This window comes from Electrophorus electricus, chromosome 1 (genome assembly GCF_013358815.1).
Source record: "Electrophorus electricus isolate fEleEle1 chromosome 1, fEleEle1.pri, whole genome shotgun sequence".
Classification (NCBI taxonomy): domain Eukaryota; kingdom Metazoa; phylum Chordata; class Actinopteri; order Gymnotiformes; family Gymnotidae; genus Electrophorus; species Electrophorus electricus.
The window spans coordinates 12,796,274-12,822,874 of record NC_049535.1 but is presented as its reverse complement, the minus strand read 5'-3'; the positions used below and the strand labels follow the sequence as shown (position 1 = coordinate 12,822,874).

At 44.4% G+C, this 26,601-nt stretch overlaps 1 protein-coding gene across 1 annotated transcript in view; it reads right to left on the bottom strand.

Annotated features, from left to right (window-relative positions):
* The window catches only part of spega (striated muscle enriched protein kinase a), a 35,050-nt gene extending 10,913 nt beyond the window's left edge, over nucleotides 1–24,137 (bottom strand). The window contains 23 exon segments of the mRNA XM_035536035.1: nucleotides 83–188; nucleotides 663–831; nucleotides 1,118–1,230; nucleotides 1,399–1,571; nucleotides 1,672–1,795; nucleotides 2,126–2,332; nucleotides 2,768–2,872; nucleotides 2,966–3,085; nucleotides 3,733–3,962; nucleotides 4,058–4,247; nucleotides 4,480–4,638; nucleotides 4,840–5,100; nucleotides 5,333–5,508; nucleotides 5,670–5,758; nucleotides 5,843–5,988; nucleotides 8,136–8,259; nucleotides 8,261–8,322; nucleotides 8,755–8,898; nucleotides 9,601–10,886; nucleotides 11,792–11,927; nucleotides 12,052–12,156; nucleotides 22,841–23,305; nucleotides 23,646–24,137. Coding sequence (XP_035391928.1) covers nucleotides 83–188; nucleotides 663–831; nucleotides 1,118–1,230; nucleotides 1,399–1,571; nucleotides 1,672–1,795; nucleotides 2,126–2,332; nucleotides 2,768–2,872; nucleotides 2,966–3,085; nucleotides 3,733–3,962; nucleotides 4,058–4,247; nucleotides 4,480–4,638; nucleotides 4,840–5,100; nucleotides 5,333–5,508; nucleotides 5,670–5,758; nucleotides 5,843–5,988; nucleotides 8,136–8,259; nucleotides 8,261–8,322; nucleotides 8,755–8,898; nucleotides 9,601–10,886; nucleotides 11,792–11,927; nucleotides 12,052–12,156; nucleotides 22,841–23,171 — 4,556 coding nt within the window. The 5' untranslated portion in view covers nucleotides 23,172–23,305; nucleotides 23,646–24,137.
* Nucleotides 24,138–26,601: the final 2,464 nt, after the last annotated feature.

The following is a 26,601-nucleotide window of genomic DNA, read 5'->3' as shown; positions in this document are numbered from 1 at the left end:
CTAGAAGGCAGACGCAACGCATATCTGGTGGGTTTTTAAACAAACTCCTGCCAAGCGCCAAGAAGGTCACGGTTGTGCACACCTGCCAATTTCCTTGTGGATGTCGTAGTAATCTGTTAGTCTGCGCATCCTTCTCAGAATAGCACCTTTGTCTTCCAGATGTTCACCTTTCTCCTCGACCTGTTTTTCTGTAGATCAGAAATTCAACATGAAAACTATTAGAATTTCACATTAAAATACTGTAATTAATGCACTTGTGAAAAAAGAAAGCAGATTATAATATAGACAAGAGATTTTGAATGCCATTTCTAAAGGGTAGGTTATATTCACTGATCACTAATAACCCTTCTAATCAAGATGGGGACCATGGGACTCCTGGAACTGAAGAATAATCATGGTTCTAATGGTTCCTGATACCACCCACTCAGCAACCATTCAGTGCTGTGGTTTCTCTGTTGTCTTGATCAAAGCTTGTAAAAATATTAATGCATTGTAAAAAAGAATAATCCATCCTGTTTGATCGATGTTCTACCAGTGTGTCGATGATTTACCAGTGTGGACAGTGTGTCCATTGTTTACCAGTGTGGACAGTGTGTCGATGCCTTAGTGGTGTGGACAGTGTGGTCGACGTTTACCACTGTAGACAGCGTGTTGATGCTTACCAGTGTGGACGGTGAGCTCAGCCTTGCAGGAGACTTCTCCAGCCAGGTTCCTGGCGATGCATGTGTACACTCCTGAGTCTGCAGGCTGCACACTGGAGATGAGCAGGGTGCTCTCTCTCCCCTCATACACAAAGGTGAAGTGACAGCTCTCCACCAGCAGAATGTTGTCCTGAAAGCACAGCAGGTTTGAGGGTTATGAGGCAACAAAGGTACAAGATGGAGAATGAGGTGGCAGATGGAGGAAGCTCAGTGGTTAAGGTTGATTTGTAATTGGAAGGTTGCTGGTTCAAGCCCCACCACTCCCAAGTTGCCCCTGTTGGACTCCTGAGCAAGGCCCTTAAGCCTCAATTGCTCAAGTTGTACTCAAGTTGTCATAATTGTAAGTCGCTTTGGATAAAAGTGTCAGCTAAATGCCGTAAATGTAAATTAATATGTAGTAGTCACTGAAAGCCCACCTTGTACCACAGGACGTCAGGGTCAGGCTTTGCCCCGACAACTACAGTAAAGCAAACTGTTTCACCAACACACACGTCCAAGTCCTCCATGATGGTCTCAAAGGCAGGAGGAGCTGATAGAAACAAAACAACTATAAATCCCAGTATGTACCATCTATTATCGTCTCTTATTTTCTATTACTGTCTACTACCGTCTACTATTGTCTACTGTCTGAACACTTGGGTGTATTACAATTTTAAACGTTTTGTCAAAGGTGAACTTTGAAGGAAGGGGCATTCACCTGCTGTAGCCAGCAGGACAGTGCAAAGATCACTACCATACTGGTTGTTTGCCATACAAATCAGCTGGCCAATGTCTCCTCCTTTCACCCTTGATATCTTCAGCGCATGCTGATGATCATCAGGCATGTACATCTCGTATGCGCCAGGCTTGTTCACAAGTGCTGCACCTCTCCTGTCGAACCACAGCAGAGTACACCGGCTGAGAAATGACAGGCAGCTCACTTCCACTGAGTCCACAGGGAAGCACCTTGGTTCAGAATCGCGTCTCATACCTTTTCCAAGTGACTGATGCTTGAACATGATTGAGGGTTATCGTCATGGTAACAGGCTGGTTCTCCACCGCATACACAACATCAGGTTTCTCCAGGATGACTGGCGCTTTCCGCAAATATTGTCCTGAAATTGGGAGCGGGGGGAGAGTCGTTCCCTTGGTAAGATACAGTGCGAAAGTTTGCGTTGTGACCTTTCAACTTAGCTTTCGCTTCTAAAATCCAAACGTTTTTATAATAAGCTGCAGAAGTGACTCAGGCATAGAGGTGATAAATCTGGCAACCACAAATTAGGTTGTCACAGCATGAAAAACACACATCTAATGCTTATAGACAGGACAGCAACATGCGACTCTTTAGAAATAATGCTTAGATTAATGATTCAGCTTTAAATGACTAAAAATGAGTGTTCAGCATACACTGTGCTAAATAAGAGAGATCCCAGAGGCACCGTTACCCCTGTCGATGAGCATAAGCAGGTCGGTAGGTGGCGAGGGCTTGCTGAACGTTCGGCCGCTGGTGCTCAGGACCCTGAAGGCATATCGGACTCCTTTTGAGAGAGCGGTCACGGTGTAAGACGTCTCACTCAGACTGGACGCCACAATCGTCCACTGGATGGACCCCAATGCCTGCTGCTGAACCGCGTACATGAGGCAACCAGGATCTAGTAAAGAAGATATGCAAGAGACCCGCGTGACAAAGAGCTATGGGGAGATCGTCACACCTTCACATTTACGGTGCTGTTCTGCTTAACTTCCAGCTATTAAATAAGAGCTCAACATAACCAGCATATGCTTCCACTGCTGATTTCTGTTATTCAAATTACACCAAGCTTGATCACCTCTCATAACAAACTTGTAATTAAAAACAGTAATTATGCGATGATCTGGGCAGCACAACCCACCACCACCCCCCTAGACCAATACAATGACTTTAAATACAAGAACAAAGAACAAGTAAGTACACAAAGAACATAAGTACACAAATCAATGGTATATGAAGATTAAATTTAAATTTAACTATAAGGCCTTGTTACACATGCAAGGGGCAACCGCACAGGAAGCACTAACATGCAAATATATTCAAAAAAGGAATTTACCAATAGACGGATCAAGATTCTTTGGTTTTTTCCAACTTATTGTGATGCTTCTTCCCGTAATGGACTCAACCACTGGAGGTCCTTCAGGGGGTTCAGGGACTATGTCTATTGAGAGAAAATGTCTGTAGTAACTCCTGTAGGAAGAACACAGCTAATATAAAGCCACCAGACTCTGTTTCAGTCTCACTGTCCTCTCACCTGTCACATAAAGATGGGCGTAGCAGGTGGCTTTCCCAACCTTATTAGAGATGACGCTTTTGTACACGCCACTGTGGGCATGGCACACTGAACGAATGACCAGACTGTGGACATCCCTGTCTAGAGAAGGCAGATCATAGAGTGAGTCAGGGTAGGACACTGCTGGAGGCTAATATCTTTAACAGAGGATTGGACAGTAAGATGCAGCAACTTCTAAGAATTTGGTGCAGTTTGCTTGATGTTATGCCTCCTAATAGCACACAACAATTGTGTAACATTAGAGCAACATCCCCAGCACTGAATAACATCAAACAATGATGGACAAATGCCTAGTGATGGACTAACACCTAGTGATGGACTAACACCTACAGAGATGGACTACCACCTAGTGATGGACTACCGCCTATTGATGGACTAACACCTGCAGAGATGGACTAACAGCAAGTGATGGACTACCGCCTGGTGATGGACTACCGCCTAGTGATGGACTATCGCCTAGTGATGGACTACCGCCTACAGAGATGGACTAACACCTACAGAAATGGACTAACACCTATAGAGATGGACTAACAAATAATGATGGACTAAAACCTACAGACAAGGACAAAAAACTACAGAGATGAACCAACACCTACAGTGTTTATTTAAGGTGTTGCTTCAGCCCTGGTAATTTTTACCATGCTGCTCAGCATAATGTAAACACTTATTTACATTCCCTGAGGTTTAAAAAATGTTAGCTGTGAGATGAGGTTCTGAGGTCAACTTACACTGTGTCATCTTCCTGTCATAGGTGCTGTCGATCTTCTGCCCATTGTGGTACCAAGTGATGGTGGGGTATGGTGTGCCCGCCACTTTACACACCAGCATGGCCTCCCTACCCTCAAGCACTTCCAGATCGCTGAGGGGCTTAAGGAAGTCTGGCATGATCCTGCGCTCAAGATCTCCATCCAGCCCCTCCGGCTCCTCTGGGATCGATGGCATCTTCTCCAACCTCGACCTGCAAGCCAACAAGAAGAGAAACACCATTCAAGTCACAACAGTTGCAGGCAAAAGACAGTGGCAAGAGACAGGGGAACGCGGCCAATATCTTACATCTGACTGGAAACGACCTGCCGCGGTTCCTGCACGTACAGCTCGGCGGAGCTCTCGGCCCACCCGTGAGCATTCCGAGCCGTGGCCACGTACGACCCCTCACTTTCCAGGGTAACGTAGGAGAGGTGCAGAGAGTGGTGCCCGCCCTCAGTCAGAATGTGAATGTTCTCACTCTCCACCACTGGCTGGTCTGATAAATGGAAAGAAGCGACGCTTCTTGAAAGGAATGCATCACCTGAAACGGGCCATGACACTACCGAGTGGTAGTCGATTGCAATGTTATGCTGTCTTCTGTGCTAAGTTAGCCAAATAAGCTAGCATAGCTCATATAAGATAGAACAGCTATCTACGTTGGCAGCTTTTATGCATTGTAAAGTTTTATGCATTATACAAAATCCTCTGGTTAGTGGGTTTTTTCTCACCACAGTGGTTCCATGTAACTTCAGGGGGTGGTGTGCCGCTGACTTTACAGTCAAAATGTGCAGATCGACCTTCCATAACCTCCAGTGCCTCCAGCTTTCTAGTGAAGAGGGGTTCCTCCGACGGTGTGACAGTGAGCTGGGCGCTGCTAGTGACCTCCTCTGAATATCACACATGAAAGACACACACTCAACATACTAAACATTTGCATCAGATATTATAAAAGTATCCAACTTCAGGCTAAATACTGGTTTGCACAAATGTTGGACTATTACTTACGTTAATAAACGTTCAGCGAAACACGAAGGCGTTACCATGTAGACTGCTAAAACTTTGTTCTTAAGCCTGTATGGGAAGCCCACCTTTGGCAGTGCTGACTTTGCAGGTGTAAAAGCCACTGTCGTCTTCATGCACAGACCTCAGCAGCAGACAGCACCTCTTCCCATCAAAGTGCATCTTGCAGTCCAGCAGAGCAGGCTGCATGAGCTTGCCATTGGCCAGCCAGTCCACGTCCGCATCTTGCGGTCCGCTCACATGACACTCAAACAGGGCTGTTTTGCCGGCGCAGACCCTCACGTCCTGCAGAGGGCTGGCGATGGTGAGCAACTCTGGAGGAGGAAGATCTGAGAAAGAGAGGGGTTGCCATGGAGATCACAAACCTGCCAAAGTGCTGTGGTTAGATGATTCGAGTGTTGCCTTGACAGATCTGCCTGTCTGTCTGTCTGTCTGTCTGTCCATCTGTGCCCCTCTCTTTCTATTTCTCTATCTGTCTGTCTGTCTATGTCTGTTCTTGTCTCTCTCTCTCTCTCTCTCTCTCTCTCTCTCTCTCTCTCTCTCTCTCTTTGTCCCTCTCACCTTTCACTTCCAGTCGGCATTCCGACTGTTTGGTACCATACTCATTTATGATCTTGCAGGTGTAAATTCCGCCATCGATTTTCCCAGCAGATTTGATTTTCAGCTCGTATTTCCCATTGTCCATTTCACGGAGCTCGTGTTGGCCATCTGTTCTGAAATTCATTCTATCCTTCAGCCTGAAAGAACATAATAATTAACTTATTAGATACGTCTCACTGTCTCTAAGTTAAACTTGCTTCAATAGTTTCAATAATATAACCTATAATAAAAAAAGAATTCTGAAATATACAAAATAAACCACAAAAACAAAAATGTAACAACAAAAGAAGTCTCTCACCAGCAAACCATTGGCTTTGGCTGTCCCCAGGCCTGCACACACATGGTGACATCTTCCCCCTCCCTCGCCGCCCGGTCACTCAGTGCAACCTGTAGAGATGTTCACATCAACTGACAAAAGCCGCACACGTGATGGCTTCGTTATTTAGGGAGCAGGCGGAAGTGCAGTGGCACCTGGAACGCGGGGGGTTCTTTGAAACGGATCGCTCCTGTCCTGCTGAGCGCCCCAAAGTCCGTGGCCTCCTCCATGTGGCCAAGGAACTCGACATCAGAGGCTGCGAGAGTGGAGGTCAAAGGGCAACCCTGCACCCTGACAGGCTCTGGCACACAACACAGCGAGTACGTCAGATGGCTTCTGTAACAGCAGAACTGGCTGCAGGAACCTATATGGCCTATATATATATATTGATGGCAAGAGAAACAGAGGCATAGATAGATAGATAGATAGATAGATAGATAGATAGATAGATAGATAGATAGATAGATAGATAGATAGATAGATAGATAGATAGATAGATAGATAGATAGATAGATAGATAGATAGATAGATAGATAGATAGATAGATAGATAGATAGATAGATAGATAGATAGATAGATAGATAGATAATTCATCCCACTCAACACCAAAACTGTAGCCTACACTTCCACTCTATTTTACTTTATTTCCAGGATGGAGGTTGCCATAGCAGCATAGAGGTTAGCAACCAAGGAACGAGATTAGAGATGGTAGTGGGTGATGAACAGAAACAGATGGCAAGGAGAGAGAGCTCTAACTGACCACAGCTGGCAACACGGCTGATTAATCATTCGGTCTCTGACCCAATCAGGGTTTTTGCACTCACAGGACACACTGCTGAGCCTGAGCAGGCACGATGCGAGTGGAAAATTCCAGAAATACTTCATTTGAGAGTGGTCTGACAGTAGGCTACACAACAATGCCTGACATAACCTGTCAGGACTGCCAAGGAGTTTAACACATTCATTATTAATAAGAAGATTCCAGAATAAAAAGCAGAAGAAATAACACATATTCACTAGATCTGTAAAGAGTTTGTTTTAATTCATGGTGTCAAACCGTGGTAGGAGAGCAGTGTAAAAACTGTGGATTACGACACAGCAACATCAAAAGCATCAAAAGGTATTGTTTGAATTCACCTCATTGCTTTCTCAGAAGGATGCATTTGCATTTGTTTTTTGTTAGCCAAAGAAGAAGAAGCCAAGAGGGAGGTGGATTTTTACCTGAATTCTGCAACAAAGCATCAAGTAAGAAAGAGTAGAATTAGTGGGAAGAGGAGAATGAGTGGGCATGGCTGAAGGCAACACAGGCAGGGTACTCACCGAGCGTCTCTGAGCAGAATGCAGAGCAGGGCAGCATCTCCAAAAAGTCAGCCTGTCATAGTTTACTTCATAACCATAACTTGCCCACGTTCCCAATCTATATTTGCAATCTCTCCTTCCTTTTGTTTCCTCTTCCCGCCACACTCTCGCTCTCCCTCTCATAATCCCTACTTTACTCAGCCACTTATGCTCAGACTCAAAATAACAAACTGCACTGCCATACCAAAGCTGGTGCCGTGCGTGGCGTCTGAGGTTTACAAAATGCAATTTGCAGCCGACACTACAAACAGTGCATGAAATGTGGCCTAACAGTACAAAAAAAACAAAAAAAAACACATTTAATCACTATAAATCTCTCCATCCACACTTTTTGTTCTTTGCTTTTTTTGAAAAATCAGAATAGGTTCGACCTGTGACCGATTTTCCTGGCTATAAAGACACATTAATCTTGTAGTGGGAAATGAAAACAGGCTGCAATTACTTGAAGGAACAAGGGACACTATAAATACACTGTGTACTTACTGGCCTAATATGGGAACACAGGCCTGGCTTCTGCGCTAGCCCCACATAGCAGACACACACCAAGAAAGCAGCTGCAGCTCGCAGAAGAAGGACCTGACGTGTTCAAGATTATCTCCCGCATCCAGGAAATGAATACACAGAATATGCACAGACCTTTCCGATTGGCTTCACAAGAAGGAAGATTCTTCGGTCTTAGTGCACTGATGCATCAAGTGGTTTATTGACCCCAGAAATAAGTCAAATGTAAAGTTCATTTAAATGCTTACTCAAGCTTACTCTGTTTAATCAAGTTCTGGTTATTTGGTGGAGCACTGTTTGGACTAACAGTTAAAATCCCTTTTCGTTTGAAGACCACAAATCAAAAATAGCAAAAGGATGTCTCATCATTTAGATCCATGACTGAAAGCTCCTTTTTTTAAAATTTGTTGCCAACGGCAACCAGTGAGGATCTTAGATTACAATTTCAAAGGCCTGTCATTGGAGACGATGTCAAGTATGAAACAGGGAACGTGTTCTTTTGAAAGCTGCAGTGGTTCTATGGTACAGTTAATCTCTGAATTGCACCTTCTGCTGTAAAGGTGAGAAGGTGACAAACGATCTATTCACCTGACTGGATGAAGAGCGTGGCACTACAGGACACCGTCTGGCCCCCGTCTCCCGCTGCCGTGACAGAGTAGGTGCCCGCGTCGCAGGGTCTCATCAGGCTGATCCGGAGACTGTGTCGCCCCCCCCTCCGTTTTCATCTCACAGCCGGCTCCGGCGCTCAACCTCGCACCTCCTTTTCTCCACGTCACTGCCGAACATGAACCGGAACTCAGAACCACACCAGAAACACACCGCACAAATCTGTCACACAAACGCGCACACATGCAGTTTTTGCCTCCAAATTCCCAGTGCAATCCAAGCACAGTCAAACAAAACAATTATTTGTACAGCTGTTTGACAATCCTTAAATCCTAAACGAACAGGAAATTTCTAAAATTACAATCGACTAGAAGGAGGCCTGGCCAAAATCCAAGATCTAATTATCAACTGCTTATCTGAAAACTCTGACTAAAAACCTGAGACCCCCAGCCAGCTGTGCGAGACAGTGCTGGTAGACACAGGCCTGCACTATCCTGGCCACACTCATGAGAGAGAGTTTGCCCAACATCCATTTCTGTTACTGACACCATTAACCCTTTACGCTTATTGTGGCCAGGGGGGGTGGTTGAGACAGCCTTGCCTTGGGAAGACTTTCCCACGATGACACACTCCAGCGTCACATCTGAGCCTGCTACTGCCACGACGTCCTTCAGAGGGAGCCTGAACACAGGCCCCCCCGCCGGGACCTCTTCAGCAGATATGTAGGGGTCGTCCAAGGAGTCCTCTGAGAAAGTCAGGCACACGAGGTGGTTGTTAATCAGGAAGCCACTGCAACGCGCCATCGGTGACCTCATCACAGGGAGGCAACCGTGTCTGGTCTCTCCATGCCGAAGCAGGTTGCACTGCACGGTAACTGCATAGTGTACATACATGTATACTGTGTGTATGCAAGTGGTTGGCAGGTGACACAATTCTTGCATGGTGCTCAAGTGACTGTTAAGTTAAGTTTAGGCTGTCAGCTTTACTGTGAGGAAACATATCCACACTGAGAGAATGTATCCTACCATTTTAAGGGACCGAAAGTAATTGTGCAATTGGCTGCTCAGATATCTACATAAATATATAAGGACCTCATTTCCAAAATGCTGTTTCTCAAAGCAAATTTTTGCACTCTCTCACTCTCTTCTTCTTACCCCTCAACCACGGAGTGCATTTGCCCTTCACAAGAAATCACAAAACAGTAAATGAAGTCATTATCTACTCTACTCCATCAGTCTCGTTGTTTAATCTACTCCCTCGGGTTTAAAATATTTGTGTCCTGTGGTGCCCTTGCACAGAGCGGAAAATGCAAAACCATTCTATCAGAATATATTATGGACAGGTTCTGCTAAATTTACAAGAGTATGCGGCACGTGTATTTTTAGCTCAACCTTGAGACAACCAGGTCCAGTCGGCCTTTGTATTTGATCTGAACAGGTTTTCTCACCTTCTTCTTCAGCTGTTGTTTGCCACACATAACTTCTTCCTCCTCTTCGCCTCTCCTCTTTTTGTTTGGGGCTTTTTTGGTGACGGCGTCCTGTCAGCGGCTCGCCGTCCTCCGGGGTTTCGTCTTCGGGTGGAAGGGCGGGGACGGTCAGCCCGGGTGGGTGCGGCGGGACTGTCTTCTCTCCTCTCTCCTTCCACGACCTGGGGAACGTAGAGGCTGTGGCAAGAAGCCTCGGGGGTTTTGGGGGGGCCGGGCCCACCGCGTCCTCAGGCAAGGGCCCCACAGCTTTGGGCTCGGGCCTCGTGTTCTTTTGCTTTTTCTCACGCTGCTCGACATGCGGAGAAGGCTGCGCTTTGCCAGGCGAAGCCAACTGTCTGGCTCCCAAGGTCTTTCCTGCAAGCCACAGTGAACGCTGCCCTGGTGCTTCAGGGACAATTTCCTCCACCAGCCGGCTAGGCTGTGAATCTTTCATTAATGGGCGCTCAGGCCTGTCAGGAGACTGCGCTCGGCAATCTATTCTCAACCCGCTTCCAGCTGGGGGAGCTTCAGACAAAAGTTTTGCTTTTGTTTGCGACGACTGTTCCTTCATTGCCAGCTCTTGGGAAACTTCGGCAATGTTGCCTTTTTTCTCAAACGCATTTCTAAACTTAGCAATCACCTCTGGCAGGATCGGCTGGACTTTACCTGCCGGCCGCTCATCAGTGACAGTGAGGCGCTCGGTTGAGAATGCTTTCTGGATATTGGGTCTCCCAGCGTGTTTCTTGATACGCTGAAGTTCTTCGGAGAATCGGCTTTGAAAGCACTGGACCTTCTGGGTGTAGCTGGGCCGATCCTCCAGCGAGGAGGCCCTCTGTTTAAACACGGCCCTCTTAGAGCCACTCCCGGAGCCATCGGTGGCCCCATCCTCGACATGGCAGGATGCCCTTTGGCCGACCCCAGTGCGTGCCACCCCCTTCGTGGGTACGTCTAGTGCATCGACGCTGTGTCTGCGCTGCTCAAATGCTCTAACCTTGTCATAGATTTTGGGAGCCGTCCGAGGGAGTTTCAGAGCCACTAGCGCGACTGGGTCCTGGGAGCCACTGCTCTGAGGTAAGATGGTGGATAGGGAGGGTCTGGCTTTGTCAGGGAGTTCTGCTTCCTCTTCTGGCTTTTTGCTGCCATTGTGGGCTGTGGTTGAATCTACAGTGCTTGTAAAGACGGAAGCAGATACGGGGCTCTGGGCATTTTGGGAGGGCTGTGTGTGGATAACTGGGGATGCTCCCCCTGTACAATTGCACAAGTGGCTCCTGGAATGAGGGTGATTGAGGGAAATGTAATGTCATGACAACAACAATTAAAAAGATAATATGGCAGAACAGAGTAAACATGCTATACTGGGTAGAGTGGATGAGTTTTGAGATGGTCAGTCTACAGTGATTTAGCATAACAAACAAACAAGTCAAAGACCATAAAACTCAATATTTATATCATGAATATCGCAACAGAAAATCAAGTGATTCAGGATAGCAAAGTCATGCAAAGACAGGAGCTTCAATCCTGGGCGCATGCTACCACAGAACTCACGAAGACAGGCGCTTCAGTCCTGGGCGCATGCTACCACAGAACTCACGAAGACAGGCGCTTCAGTCCTGGGCGCATGCTACCACAGAACTCAAGAAGACAGGAGCTTCAGTCCTGGGCGCATGCTACCACAGAACTCAAGAAGACAGGAGCTTCAGTCCTGGGCGCATGCTACCACAGAACTCAAGAAGACAGGAGCTTCAGTCCTGGGCGCATGCTATCACAGAACTCACGAAGATGATTCACCAAGCAAGTGGAGTCAAAGGAAGGTAATAATAGAAGCAAAATCAAAAATAAATTAAATATGTCTTAACAGACCATGACAACTAAGGATAATGGTAAATGGTAAAACTAAAATAAAATGTATGATGATGTACTAAATAAATTTGGATTGTGCCCATTTAAACCACAAAGCTTTGTGCTGTGCTATGTCAGGAGTAGGTGTGTTTACTCCTGGACACTGTATATGGAAAACGTCCTTTGTCGATACAGGCTGAATACACTGCCATAGTAGTCACTGGCTAAGGACATACTTTCCTCAGACCCCACTGCCGGGTAGTACACACTGATTTGAGAGGCTCGTACGAGGGCTTCTACCCCCAGGTGTCTGACTGGGGGACTCTCCACACACCCAGCGCTCGCTTGCCTGGCGGGCTGGAGAGAGTCTTGCGGCCCCGGGGCTCTGGAGCCCAGTGTGTGCATCTCCCTCTCCACTACGGGACCGTCACATGGTCCCAGCAGGGGGGCCACCAATGCCTTCCCTCCACCTGGACAGACATAATGGCATATTAGGATGAAGGTGAGATGCATGCTGGTCTGTGCTGAAGGCTTTATGAGTAAATGTGCTAGAAGTGTTTTAAGTAAATGACAGGAGAAGACTGTTTCTGTCACCTGACATCTGACTGCTGGCTGCCTGACTTTGCAGGACCCTGGATCGTTCTTTTGTCTCCATGGAGACCTGGGATTCCCCATTCTCATCGTCTGTGTTGTCTGAGTCTGTTGGAAGCAAAGGGTGACGATTTAAAGAACTACAGCTTTGTCGAATGCCACTTTACTTGAACTGGTGGACAAGCAAATAATACACGTGAAAAGCAATAAGCGCTATGCTATATCAGTAAACAACACCAGTGTCAGGGTTTTGGTGTAACAAAATCCATGTGCAAGGACAGGTCAGAAAAGCCTACAGGTCAATGCTACAGACCAAAATATTGTGTGTTGTGGATATTCTGTAATGATATGGCATCGTCTTTCAGTGTCCAGTGAGCCGTTCACTGCCTGCAAGCAAAAATCTGAACTATTAGTCCTTAAGTGTAGTGCACTGCACAGAGAGAGAGAGAGAGAGAGATAGAGAGAGAGAGAGAGAGAGAGCGCGAGAGAGAGAGAGAGAGAGAGAGAGAGAGAGAGAGAGAGAGAGAGAGAGAGAGAGAGAGAGTGGAAAGCAACCTTTACCATTACTCTGCTTCCTGCACAAGCGAAAAACTTCACTTCCATAGCGGCAGAAAAGAGAGGTGGACAAGAGAGCACTGTTACTATAGAAACAAATGTCTATCTGCAGGCATGTGCAGGAGCACAGATCACACACACACACACACACACACACGCACGCACACACACACACGCATGCACGCACACACGCACGCGCACACGCACACACACGCGCACACACACGCACGTACGCACACACGCACGCACACACGCACACGCGCACACACGCGCACGCACACACACGCACACACACATACACACACACACACAGCATTTCACTGGCATTTCATCATCACACACAAATCTTTGCATAATCTAAAATCCCTCAAAGTCCTTTAGAACATGGAGTTATTTTAGAAACTCGGAATATTAAAAATGTATTAAGGGATTGATAATTGACAATGTACGTGTGTGTGTGTGTGTGTGTGTGTGTGTGTGTGTGTGTTGTGAACTACCAGTACAGTAGTACATGTTTATATATGTTCATTCTTGAATCTATATTTTCCCCCCACTCCTAAAAAAGTGCCTGTATGCCCATTCAATGTATATTTAATCTTTATTATTAAACAAACCAATTATATCATAAAGCTAAACACACCATGAGTGAGTCTTCCAAGCATCCAGCTAGAGTGTCCAGCTCTCTGGAAAGAACAATAACAAAGATGACAACAAGGACGACGATGACAAGAACAACAACAACAACAACAACAACAACAACAACAACAACAGCTATAACTTGTGAATGCTTTTTAAAATGACACCAGTACTGTGATTCTTTCTAAAGCTTTGTCCCCTCAGACAGAGCAAGAACACAGCAGTATTTCTCACTATATTTCAAACTATAAATATATAAAAAGTATGATTGACAATACAATAAAAGCATCGACTTAAATGAGATTTAAATGAGATGCATAGATTGCCAGAGAACCAGTTTTTGCTTTTAGTCAGTTGTCATGCTGTTTTGCAGCATTTCAAAGAGAGGGATTTATATTACCATGGTAACACGGAAATATAAATGTCCCCAGGCGTATACTTTAGTTCTCTTGATCTCTGCTTTGCCATTCTGCCAGCAAAAAAATAAATAAAATGTTTATTCTTCAGATGCATAGCTATACTGGCAATAGTGGCCATAAACGTAACAAGACTAAACATCTATTTCATTTCAGAGTTAATAAAAAAAAACAGTATCTTCAGTTACGTCAACATGAACATATCACAACCATTAAAAAAGTTGTTTACTATTCATTTCAGATGAAGGTTAAATAAAGGTTAGATGGGTGGCACACACTATACCAGAATATACCAGAATACACCAAAATATACCAGAATACACCAAAATATACTAGAATATACCAGAAGTACCAGGCACCGGAAAGGGCAGAAAAATGTGAACAAAGTTGTGATGCTCCAGTGTTTGTGCGTTCCAGTATAGTCACAAGCACATTCTCTGTGGTAGAAGGTGTGACCTCGTCGCCGAGCGACTTACCTGGAATCTTTTTTTTTGACCAGATTTTCTTCATGACCCCAGCTGAACTGAATCTCCTCTACAGGGCGACAGCCTCCCCATCAACCCGCATGTGTTAAGACACCGAGTCTCCCAGCAGAACCCGTTCTGGATTTAGGACTCACTCCCGAGTTAACTTAAGTCTCCTCAGATGCTAGCACTTTGGATCTGTGTCACTGGATGAGCCTCGCTGGGAACTTACAAAGCACGTTGGCTGAAATCCTCAGTTCTGGAGAGAGGAGGAGGGTCCTACCCAGATCCACCTGCATTCCAGCATGGGAGAGGCACCCACCAGCATGTCTACAACTGCCGCACTGAGAAAGAAAGAAAGCAAGCCGACATGCACAGGCTCTCCGAGTGCATGGAAGCCCAACTCTGCTACAGGGAATCCAGCGAGCTGAGGTCTCGCATACGGCAGGAAGTGAGTCCCTGGTCTGGAGCAACGAGAAAAATCGCTCAGCCTGTGGCAACTCACTCTTCCTCCCTCGGTCCCATTAAAAGAGGTGAGGAAGAGCAGAGGAAAAACAGGGTACTGAGGAAGAGAGCAGAGATAAGCAAAGAAGGGGAAGAGCCAGAGATGGTGGATTAGGTTTGTGCAATCAAAGCTAAACCATAATTTTCTGCTGCCTTAGCTCCCTCTCTCTCTCGCTCCCTCTCTCTCTCGCTCCCTCTCTCTCCCTCCCTCCCTCTCTCACTATCTCTCCCTTCCTATCTCTCTCCCATTCTCTCTCTCTCTCTCTCTCTCTCCAGTTTCCTCCTCTCCCTTTGTTTAGGTGCTGACTGTGAGCAGGGCCACCAGCTCTCAGCAAAAAGCATCAATTATACATTCCGTCTGGCCTTGACGTCACATGAATCCCTGAACGACGCCGCCGCTGAGATGAAGATATGAAACAGGAGATATGCCGCCAGACCGTGCAACTTCGCCCCCTCCGGCTCAACACAGCATCGCCCCATCTCGAGCTGTTGCCGCGCACACGCTCCTTTTCAAATGCATCTGCGTTTGTCTAAATGTGACACGCGTCGTGTTTGGATGCGTGCTGTTCAACGGGATCAGCAGACGACGAGCGATCCACTGCAGATCCACGCGAACGCTCAAGAATTAAAAGCCTCGATGACATGAATATTCCACACGACGGATGCTGACCGAGCAACATGCATACAACACAGGGCAGTAGAACCGCGTCGAGTCCCCTCGGGCTGGTGTAAAAGCCACAGAGCGCGAGCGCCGGGGTCTGTAGGTGCGCTTTTTGATCATCACTTTGATTGACGCGCAGTCTCGTGAGCTTCCGCAATCAGCGAACCCAAACCCTCACGCAATACGCATCTGTCGTTCTCGCTACTAGGCTGTGATGAGTAAAAGCAGTCCACTCCACAGAAAGGCTCCTGCATGTCTCATTTATGGGGGCTCGATCTCACACGGGGACCGCACATAAACGGGCATCTCGGCGCAGACATTTATCTGCAGACGATGTTTTAAATACAAAATGTCTGCAAGCTAAATAATTATTTGTAATGAAAGCTTAAGCACTGAGTCTCGACAACAGAAGGCCACGCTTAAAAGACGAGATATTTTCAATAAGATTTTATTTTAGCCAATGAAATAAGGAGTTTCACATCTAAACCATAGACTATATACAGTCTGTGATCTTAACACGTATAGGTCTTATTTCAGTGCAGTTTTAAGATGATCAAATTCAGGCCTGCTCAAAGTACTGCTGACCTAGAGTAAGCAGCCGCTGTGCCAGTTCAAATGCAGTCTGCTGCTATGAAACTTTCGAACAGAACACACGGAGAAACATTCTAGCATCATGACCACATAAACCCCAGTTATGGGACTTGTAAACTATCTGTTGCTAGATCATTACCCTCGTTTGCACGAGGCTATACAGACTGATTTAATTAGCCAGCATACATAACTACAAGAAACAGTTGAAAAAAAAAGTCTTGAATCTTGTATAATGCACTTTAATGTCATTTTAAATATGTGCACTAGCCAAACTGAAAAAAAAGAATGCAAGTTTTTGTTAAATGTGCAGATAAAGACCAAGCTGAGTTAAAGTACCTTCTACATGAACTTGCCTACTTTTTTCATCAGCAACACCAGTTAAGATTGAGTACGGAACACCAGTTACGGTTGACTACGAAACACCAGTTACGGTTGACTACGAAACACCAGTTAAGGCTGACTACGAAACACCAGTTAAGGCTGAGTACGGAACACCAGTTAAGGTTGACTATGGAACGCTAATTGCTGTAACACTAGTTAATAAAGGAGTGAACTAAGCATTTTTCCACCAAAGTCCAGATGCCACAAAAACATCGGTCCCAAGAGAAACAACTACATTGAAGCTGCTCGTATTGATCTTTTAGCTATGGTAAATTCAGCTGGTATTGATCTTATAGGTTAATTCAGCTGGTATTGATCTTTTAGCTATGGTAAATTCAGCTGGTATTGATCTTACAGGTTAATTCAGCTGGTATTGATCTTTTAGCTATGGAAAATTTAGCTGGTATTGATCTTTTAGCTATGGTTAATTCAGCTGTTATTGATCATATAGCTCTGGTTAATTCAGCTGGTATTGATCTTCTAGAATAATTCAGCTGGTATTGATCTTATAGGTTAATTCAGATGGTAATAATCTTATAGATATGGTTAATTCCTGCCCGATCTAACTACAGAAGGAGTCCACCCCCTCACTTCAACCCCATGCCTTCCATCAAGGCTCCTCCATCCAAAGCCCTTCCCTCTGCATAGCATGCCCTTCTATATGCTGCCTGCGCATTCAAAATAATGGAGGATGATGTTCTTGCAGTTTTCTGATTGGTTAAAACAACCAAAACATAATATAAAAAACTCAAACTGTGAATATTTAAATTACTACCATTCAGATGTAAATATATAAGTGAAGATTAATGATGTACCTTTGACAGATGCAAAAAACAGATGAAACAGATGCAGCATTAGTTACATTGTAGGGCTATGGCTTCAGGAACTCCAGGTTCCATACAAGAACTCTAATCCGTCTCCCGTTCATTTCAGCATTATTGTGAATCACTCTTGCAGCAGTAAACTTTCTTTATATCATTACCATCCTTATGGGACCATCCTGACAATCCTGATTTAGTGCTCATGGTCAGCAGTTGCAGGAACAGAGTGCATTTCCAGATGGTTACTTACATTAGGAGACCTAATGAAAATGGTATGTGTTAATTTCCTGAACATTGCATCTCCTGCCAGTAATACTACTAGCGGTCTGGATTTTTGTATGAATATTTAGGGAATACCCTGCTATGACTAACCTCAAGTAGATTCCTCTCTCATGTACCACACATTTTCTTTGCTGCTGTGCTCACGTTTGCAGAGGTGTGTACATTACCAGCGAGACCCAACACACTTGATCCACCACCATGAGCCACCGTTTCTAAACCCATGAGTGTTGACGCTCAAAGCGGATCATTTATTATGTTTAAGATACTAATACAAGGAGTCAGATATGGTGGAAGACTTGTCACAAGCGTCTATACCACCCTGCCTTGCTACACCCGTCCCTGCACGCCACTGTTCCAGGACACCGAACACCTGTGTCCAATTATGGATCCTGCCAAACAGTACTATATACGGGCTTGACGTTTGCCTTAGACATTGTGAAGTCTTGCATGTGAATGCCATGTTGTAGAGTGCTATCCCATGCTGCAGAGTTATATCCTGTGTGTGATATCTATCTAGAATGATATCTTGTATTGTACAGTGGTATCCTGTGTTGTAGAGTGATATGCTGTGTTGTAGAGTGATATGCTGTGTTGTAGAATGGTATCTTGTATCGTACAGTGATATCCTGTGTTGTAGAGTGATATCCTGTATGTTGTAGAGTGATATATTGTGCTGTAGAGTTATATCCTGTGTTGTAGAGTGATGTGTTGTAGAGTGATGTGTTGTATAGTAATATACTGTGCTGTAGAGTGATATATTGTGTTGTAGAGTTATATCCTGTGTTGTAGAGTGATGTGTTGCAGAGTGATATGTTGTATAGTAATATCCTGTGTTGTAGAGTGATATATTGTGTTGTAGAGTGATGTGTTGTAGAGTGATATATTGTGTGTTGTAGTGTGCTGTGTTGTAGAGTGATATAGTGTGTTGTAGACTGATATAGTGTGTTGTAGAGTGATGTGTTGCAGAGTGATATGTTGTATAGTAATATCCTGTGTTGTAGAGTAATATATTGTGTTGTAGAGTGATGTGTTGTAGAGTGATATATTGTGTGTTGTAGAGTGATGTGTTGTAGAGTGATATATTGTGTTGTAGAGTTATATCCTGTGTTGTAGAGTGATGTGTTGTAGAGTGATATATTGTGTTGTAGAGTGATGTGTTGTAGAGTGATGTGTTGTAGAGTGATGTGTTGTAGAGTGATATATTGTGTGTTGTAGTGTGCTGTGTTGTAGAGTGATATAGTGTGTTGTAGAGTGATGAACCATTATTATTACTATTATTATTTTTAGTATATTGGTTAACATTTGGCCCTATGCAACACAAATACATGTTTTTTATGTATTTTTGCATACTGTATCCAAAAATGTTTTCAGAATTTTTGCATTAGCCATAATTTATTTTGTTCCAGTACACTTCTATGCCATTATGTATCGTATGGAAAAGCAATACCCCTCTGTGTTGACAGACTACTGCTGGACACTGAAGTGGGACATTCCTGAGGCTTAATGTAGGAGAAAATTATAGCATGCACATTTTAGAAGAAGGTTTTTACGTATTTTAAGTTTAATAATACTTATTTATGATTAAGTATGATACCAAAATTTAAAAAATAGATTCAGAATTCATGTATAAGTTACTTTCTACCTGTTTCTGCCATATTCCATCATTAATATTGTTTTATTGTTTCTATGTTATTGTTGGATTGTTGCTTTTAGTTACATCAACTTTTGCTTACGTTTATGTCCACATTATGTCTCCTCAGTTTCCGTTGTGTGGTTGTGACAAGACTTGCTGTAATACGATGTACATTTGAAAACCAGTAAATAATACAATAATAAATCAAATTCATTCAAAAGATCTCATTCTTGTATTCTTCCCTTCACATAAAAACTCCAGAAAGTCCAAAAGTACAAACAATATAAACTGTGTATTATACCGCACATTTCCCGGTGTGTTTACCGATTTATTTTAAGTGCATCGTTATATGCCACTAGTCAGCTCAGCTCAGCTCAGCCCCTGACATTGCCTACCACAAGCAGATCATGACTGGGGGTCATTCGCCCTCCAGTGCTGCTCCATCACAAATATACACACATCCTGTGTTCCTCACAAGTCATGACACAATTACACTAGTCCAAATACATCTTAATCACACTAATCTTCTGCGATTTCCCAAATATGTGTTATTTATTCATATAGCACAGCAGAGGACACAATGAGGAGGCAGCATGTCATGGCTAAAATGTTTATATTACAGATCTGCACTGCTACTGATATTAAATTAGAATTACTCAAATCTTGTACACAAAATGAGTCCGATCCAACAGTTTGTGACAGACACTCGCTGCAATATGTAGGGATTATGACAAAATTTTAACACTTTAGCAAACTGAAAGAAGGCCAAATTCCATGGATTTTTTCACCCTCTCTAACATAATCCATGACATTACCAAACCTGTGTAACATGTTATATAAACCATTTCAGGAGTGACAGCCTGACTAAAAATGCACAAAGTGGCATTATTGTCCATGTGGCAAAATGACGGGTCATCTCAGCTAAGATAGGATGCAGGGTAGGACAATTTGATTCAGCAGCTGACAAGTAAAGTGGACAAGAAGTCTGACGCTCTGATGTAGATCAAATCAGCCATAGTCACGCCTCTAGAGTTCTAACTGTGGATGATGTGTGACAGCAGAGCTGTAACTCAACACCTGGCACATTCCGCACTGTAAATAACCACAGACACAGCGGGGGAGACAGACAGACAGACAGAGATGGGGGGGGGGGCAGAGAGAGAGAGAGAGAGAGAGAGAGAGAGAGAGAGACAGACAGACAGACAGACAGACAGACAGACAGACAGACAGACAGAGATTGGGGCAGTGAGAGAGAGAGAGAGAGAGAGAGAGAGAGAGAGAGAGAGAGAGAGAGAGAGAGAGAGAGAGCGGGAGAGAGAGAGAGAGAGAGAGAGAGAGAGAGAGAGAGAGAGAGAGAGAGAGAGAGAGAGAGAGAGAGAGAGAGAGAGAGAGGTGCTAAGAGTTCTGACAGCTGATGGCCCTGCATACACAGTAGTGAACTGACCCAGAGATGACTTTCACACACTCTCTCTCTGTGTGTGTGTGTGTGTGTGTGTGTGTGTGTGTGTGTGTGTGTGTGGGTGGGTAGGTGTGTGGGGGTGTGTGTGTGGTGCGTGCATGCGTGTGATTTTTATGTGGTAGTGTCTTTATTTCTGATACACAAGAACAGTCTGCTCAGAACTTCACTTGGACTCATTGCTGTGGAACAATAACGCCTGAATCCTGTTCAATGTCACTCAAAAAATGTAGCTATTGCATAGCAGTGTAGCTCAGAGAGAGTAATAACAGTGAAACCTGCCTCAACAGTCGTGTAGCTCAGAGGGAGTTATAGCAGTGAAACCTGCCTCAACAGTCATGTAGCTCAGAGGGAGTCATAGCAGTGAAACCTGCCTCAACAGTCGTGTAGCTCAGAGGGAGACATAGCAGTGAAACCTGCCTCAATAGTCGTGTAGTTCAGAGGGAGTCGTAGCAGTGAAATCTGCCTCAGTGGAAGGATTCCATTTTGGGGAGCTGCAGTACTGTTGCATAGATATCTAGGTTACATTACACTTGTGAGCTTCCTAACAAGTAAACCAGTTACTGCAGGCATGGGGTCAAAAGGGTCAGAGGTCACCAAGGAATAAATATGTGTCAGCACTGAAGGCAGAAATCTTTAAGGTGAAGTAAGTGGTCAACCTCTCCACAGTGTAGTATGAAACTACAGGAGGTGTTTAAGGCTACAGAGAATAAATTAAACTACAGTAGGTGCTTAAGGCTACAGAGAGTAAATTAAACTATAGTAGGTGTTTAAAGCTACAGAGAATAAATTAAACTATAGCAGGTGTTTAAGGCTACAGAGAATAGATTAAGCTATAGTAGGTGTTTAAGGCTACAGAGAATAGATTAAGCTATAGCAGGTGTTTAAGGCTACAGAGAATAGATTAAGCTATAGCAGGTGTTTAAGGCTACAGAGAATAGATTAAGCTATAGCAGGTGTTTAAGGCTACAGAGAATAGATTAAGCTATAGTAGGTGTTTAAGGCTACAGAGAATAGATTAAGCTATAGTAGGTGTTTAAGGCTACAGAGAATAGATTAAGCTATAGCAGGTGTTTAAGGCTACAGAGAATAGATTAAGCTATAGCAGGTGTTTAAGGCTACAGAGAATAGATTAAGCTATAGTAGGTGTTTAAGGCTACAGAGAATAGATTAAGCTATAGTAGGTGTTTAAGGCTACAGAGAATAGATTAAGCTATAGCAGGTGTTTAAGGCTACAGAGAATAGATTAAGCTATAGCAGGTGTTTAAGGCTACAGAGAATAGATTAAGCTATAGCAGGTGTTTAAGGCTACAGAGAATAGATTAAGCTATAGCAGGTGTTTAAGGCTACAGAGAATAGATTAAGCTATAGTAGGTGTTTAAGGCTACAGAGAATAGATTAAGCTATAGCAGGTGTTTAAGGCTACAGAGAATAGATTAAGCTATAGTAGGTGTTTAAGGCTACAGAGAATAGATTAAGCTATAGTAGGTGTTTAAGGCTACAGAGAATAGATTAAGCTATAGCAGGTGTTTAAGGCTACAGAGAATAGATTAAGCTATAGCAGGTGTTTAAGGCTACAGAGAATAGATTAAGCTATAGCAGGTGTTTAAGGCTACAGAGAATAGATTAAGCTATAGCAGGTGTTTAAGGCTACAGAGAATAGATTAAGCTATAGCAGGTGTTTAAGGCTACAGAGAATAGATTAAGCTATAGCAGGTGTTTAAGGCTACAGAGAATAGATTAAGCTATAGTAGGTGTTTAAGGCTACAGAGAATAGATTAAGCTATAGTAGGTGTTTAAGGCTACAGAGAATAGATTAAGCTATAGCAGGTGTTTAAGGCTACAGAGAATAGATTAAGCTATAGCAGGTGTTTAAGGCTACAGAGAATAGATTAAGCTATAGCAGGTGTTTAAGGCTACAGAGAATAGATTAAGCTATAGCAGGTGTTTAAGGCTACAGAGAATAGATTAAGCTATAGCAGGTGTTTAAGGCTACAGAGAATAGATTAAGCTATAGTAGGTGTTTAAGGCTACAGAGAATAGATTAAGATATAGCAGGTGTTTAAGGCTACAGAGAATAGATTAAGCTATAGTAGGTGTTTAAGGCTACAGAGAATAGATTAAGCTATAGCAGGTGTTTAAGGCAACAGAGAATAGATTAAGCTATAGTAGGTGTTTAAGGCTACAGAGAATAGATTAAGCTATAGCAGGTGTTTAAGGCTACAGAGAATAGATTAAGCTATAGTAGGTGTTTAAGGCTACAGAGAATAGATTAAGCTATAGCAGGTGTTTAAGGCTACAGAGAATAGATTAAGCTATAGTAGGTGTTTAAGGCCATGTCTGATGCAGGCCAGCTTCTGCCCAGCACATCTTTGTTCCCCAGGTGTCCTACCTTGCCCCAGGTCCAGGACTGCCAGTGGACCGCAGGTCCGGGCCTCCCCCAGGTTGTTGGTAGCCACACATGTGTACAGTCCACTGTCCACCTGCTGGCAGTCCCGGATCCACAGCCCCCCGTAGTCCTGGTCGTCGGCTGCCAGGGCCATGTCGTCATGGTACCAGCGAAGGGAGGGCCGTGGGTGCCCATCCACCCTCACCCGCAGTCGGATGTCACAGCCCACTGCCACTGCAGCCCGTCGCAGCTTGCGGAGGAAGACGGGTGGAGCAGGACGCTGCCGGTCCGGAGCCAGCAGTTCCGAGCTGGCCGTGGCCCGGCTGAATGACATCTCCACCCGGGCTCTCTCAGACCTGAAGCTGCTTGCTCAGCATCGGGTTGTGATTCAGATGGTTTACGGCAGCAGGGAACATCCTTCATGCCACGCCGTGAGCCGTGGTGCTTCGGAGGTTTCCATAAAGACGTCTAATCATACAAAAATTCAGTTGTCAAGGGCTGATAACGTAATCAATGCATGTAACATGCAGAGATTTTAAGATCTGACTTATAGCTGCATGGAGTATTATGTGTGAGTATTTAAATATACTGCATATAGTATGCTTAGTTGAAATTTGGATTTGTTAAAACGGTGCTTTTTTTAATTTGTGATGTGAATCTATGATTCATAAATTCTAACAGCAGCGGACTCGGTAAACCCATAAGTTTTACCTCACACATTTCATGGTCACATATAGCAGTCTAATTAATAAAAATGGATCAGTGTGTTGCACCAAAATAGCTCAGACAAAATTAGAATTTAACTTACCAGCACTGAGAACTGTGATCTCTCATTCCCATAAAAATCCAATGAATGCTTTGACACCCAGAAGTCTTGCTTTTGTCCAGTTAAGAGAGCGGAATGCTCTGCCTCCTTCCAGCAGGGTCCCTGTGCTAACCTTTCAGCACCCCAGGCACCATTAGCCAGACTGGGCCAGGGCTCTGTTTACACCAGCGTGTGCTGAGGTGGTGTTACAGACCTCAGAGCCAGGAGCCTCTCTTTTCTTTCTCTCTCTCTCTCTCTCTCTCTCTCTCTCTCTCTCTCTCTCTCTCTCTGTCTCTCTCTCTCTCTGTCTCTCTCTCTCTCTCTGTGTCCTTCCAATGGCAATGTCAAAGGGCCTGATCTAGGAATGTTTCTCCAGCCCCGGTGGACCTCCAGGTTCCTCTGTGGTTTTGCCTCTTCTCCGGTGTCTTTTTTCCAGCTTGTGCCCTTTAACCCTCTCCGGCTACCCCATGGAGGTGACGGCTGAGCAGCACCAGGCTGGAAGTGACAGCTGGAGCCACTGCCCCCCCGCAAAGCATGCAAGTGGGCCCTGTTATCCAACCAAACAACTCCACAGTTCCTGCGCACAAGGACATGGCTCTGAATGAATGCTGTCTGATTCACTGGTCAAAGATAGCAGTCTACCAGGAACAGAACCAGTGAGCTCACACATGTGACACAGCAAAAAGACTACAGTGAGGCCTTATTCTTCAGCTTAGACTTAATTAACTTGATTAAATCTAATTAAGTATAAAGCTCACTTCAATTGGTTTACTTTAAATTGCAAATTATTATTTTTCTTATAAATAATCTGCCTTTTATGATGTTTTCTTTATTGAACAAATGTAGCTTAACCAAAAAAGCAGCTTTACTATGGGCTTACTTATATTGAATTTCTTTCATCTTTTTTTACACCTTTGGCAAAACTGTCCATATGAGGATTGCATGATAGGTCAAGTACATACACCAGGATAGCATGGAGCTGAGGAACTCTGCCAAACCATAAAGGTTTCACATTATGAAACCATGGGTTTCCCAAAGGCACCCATTATACTGACACCTAGTAGCCTGGATGTTTCAGAGATTCTGTACTAAATTGATTTTAAACATGGCCACCTCCATGTGGGGATGCTATAAGGAGCATCAACTTTTCATAAAACGTTTCATTTGAAAACTACAAAGCAATTTGATTGTTCGTGTCTTGTGAGCCGCACTTTACAGAAAAATGTAAAAATAATTTTAAAAAATCACTTTCATGAATATTGTCATTTTTTGGTGGTAAAATGTCTTATTACTCCTTTAAACCCCACCTGTCCTCACAAGAATTACTAGGTGGAGCCTGCCACCTGCTGGTCGCTTAAGGTAATTCGCCTCCAGTTATAAGTGTAGTAAGCTGTGAAAAGCGCATTGCCTAATGCCTGCTGGCACGGGGGAGGCGATTTTGCAGGGTCAGAGATAACAATGCTCTGTGCTTACAATACTCTGTGTGTCTTTGTTTTCAGTTACTCGTTATTTACACTCCACTCGTCTGAGGCTGTGTGTGCTTCATATTACATCTTGACTCTGGAAACCACAACTTCATAACCCCTATATTATTTTTGTCTATTCATTCAGCAAGCTTTTTTTTAAAGAATAATAGCTACAGTGGGGTGAATTGAAGCCAGGCAGTAATTGGTCCTAGACCTCAGCTGCGCAATGCCAGCGTCATTCCAAACCTGCATCAGGGATGAGAACCCGGCTCAACTTGTTTATTTGTCATTGGCCTCTGTCCCCATCGACGTGTCCGTCAATGTCTCCATTTCAAAGCAGGCCACTAAGGTAGCCAAAGCGGGCAACTAAGGGTTAAGGTAGCCAAAGTGGGCCACTAAGGTAGCCAAAGCGGGCCACTAAAGGTTAAGGTAGCCACCTCAGTGGCCCGCTTTGAAATGGTAACTGTGTGACAAGATGCACATAAATAGAATGTCAGAATAGAACAGACAAAGGAGATTCTAATCTGTCCTGGTGTTTGTGTAATCTCGGTGCTGCTGGATTTAAGAAGTGTGTGGCTGCTTCTTTGCCTCCTCTGCTGTGACACGGTTCATGTGAACCCTGGCACCCCGCCATGTATGCACGCATTTCGCTGGGCAAGGTCAGGTGTGATGATAATGTAAGCTGTGTTTGTCTTATTCACACTGTTCACATTGTGCATTGTGAGAAAACAGGTGCAGGGTTGGAAGGGTTCTGCTGCAACCCAGCGCTAAGTCACAAAAAACCTAAAAAAAAAAACGGACATACGCAAAGCCACCAGTTAACAGTGATGATGGGGAGAGTCCCTGAGCACAGGCTTGTTGGCACTGTCCACGCTATCCACACTTGGACTCAGTAACCACGCATACACACAACAGTTAAGGTCTAAGATATTTTCACATCCATTTCATATAGAAGGTCACCTTACTGCAGGGCAGGCTCTTTAATGTTGAAATTCTTACTTTGACAGTGTCTTAAAGTAAAACAGTGCCTAGACTGTGTCGTTTTCAGCATGCAAGGCCTTTTGTTTCATGTTTTTGGGAGTTTTGGCGAGCATTATTCATGAAGCTCTTATACACTGTAACCCTGTGGGTTTCCCAAGGTCAGAGAAAAGGGACAACAGCTTTCCAGACTGTTCTATCAGCCAGCCTCTTCCCCACTGGCCACACACCGATAGTGGGAATCCAGATACCAGCGTCAAAACCACGGGGGATTCGTAGGCAGATCTGCACAAAACCACGACAGCAGATCGCAACCTCAAAGGTGCGGAGGACAGACAGACAGGCAGAGGACAGACACATCTTAGAGAAGTTAGCCACATTTTATCTAGTCACCTGGCCTTTCGCTCCCTTGTCTTTCCGAATCAGACTGGTCACGGATCGGAAAGCGCCGTGAACCTGGTTGAGAATTTGTACCGTCTCAGAGGTCATCCCCCAGCGTGAGGAGAGGAACAGGG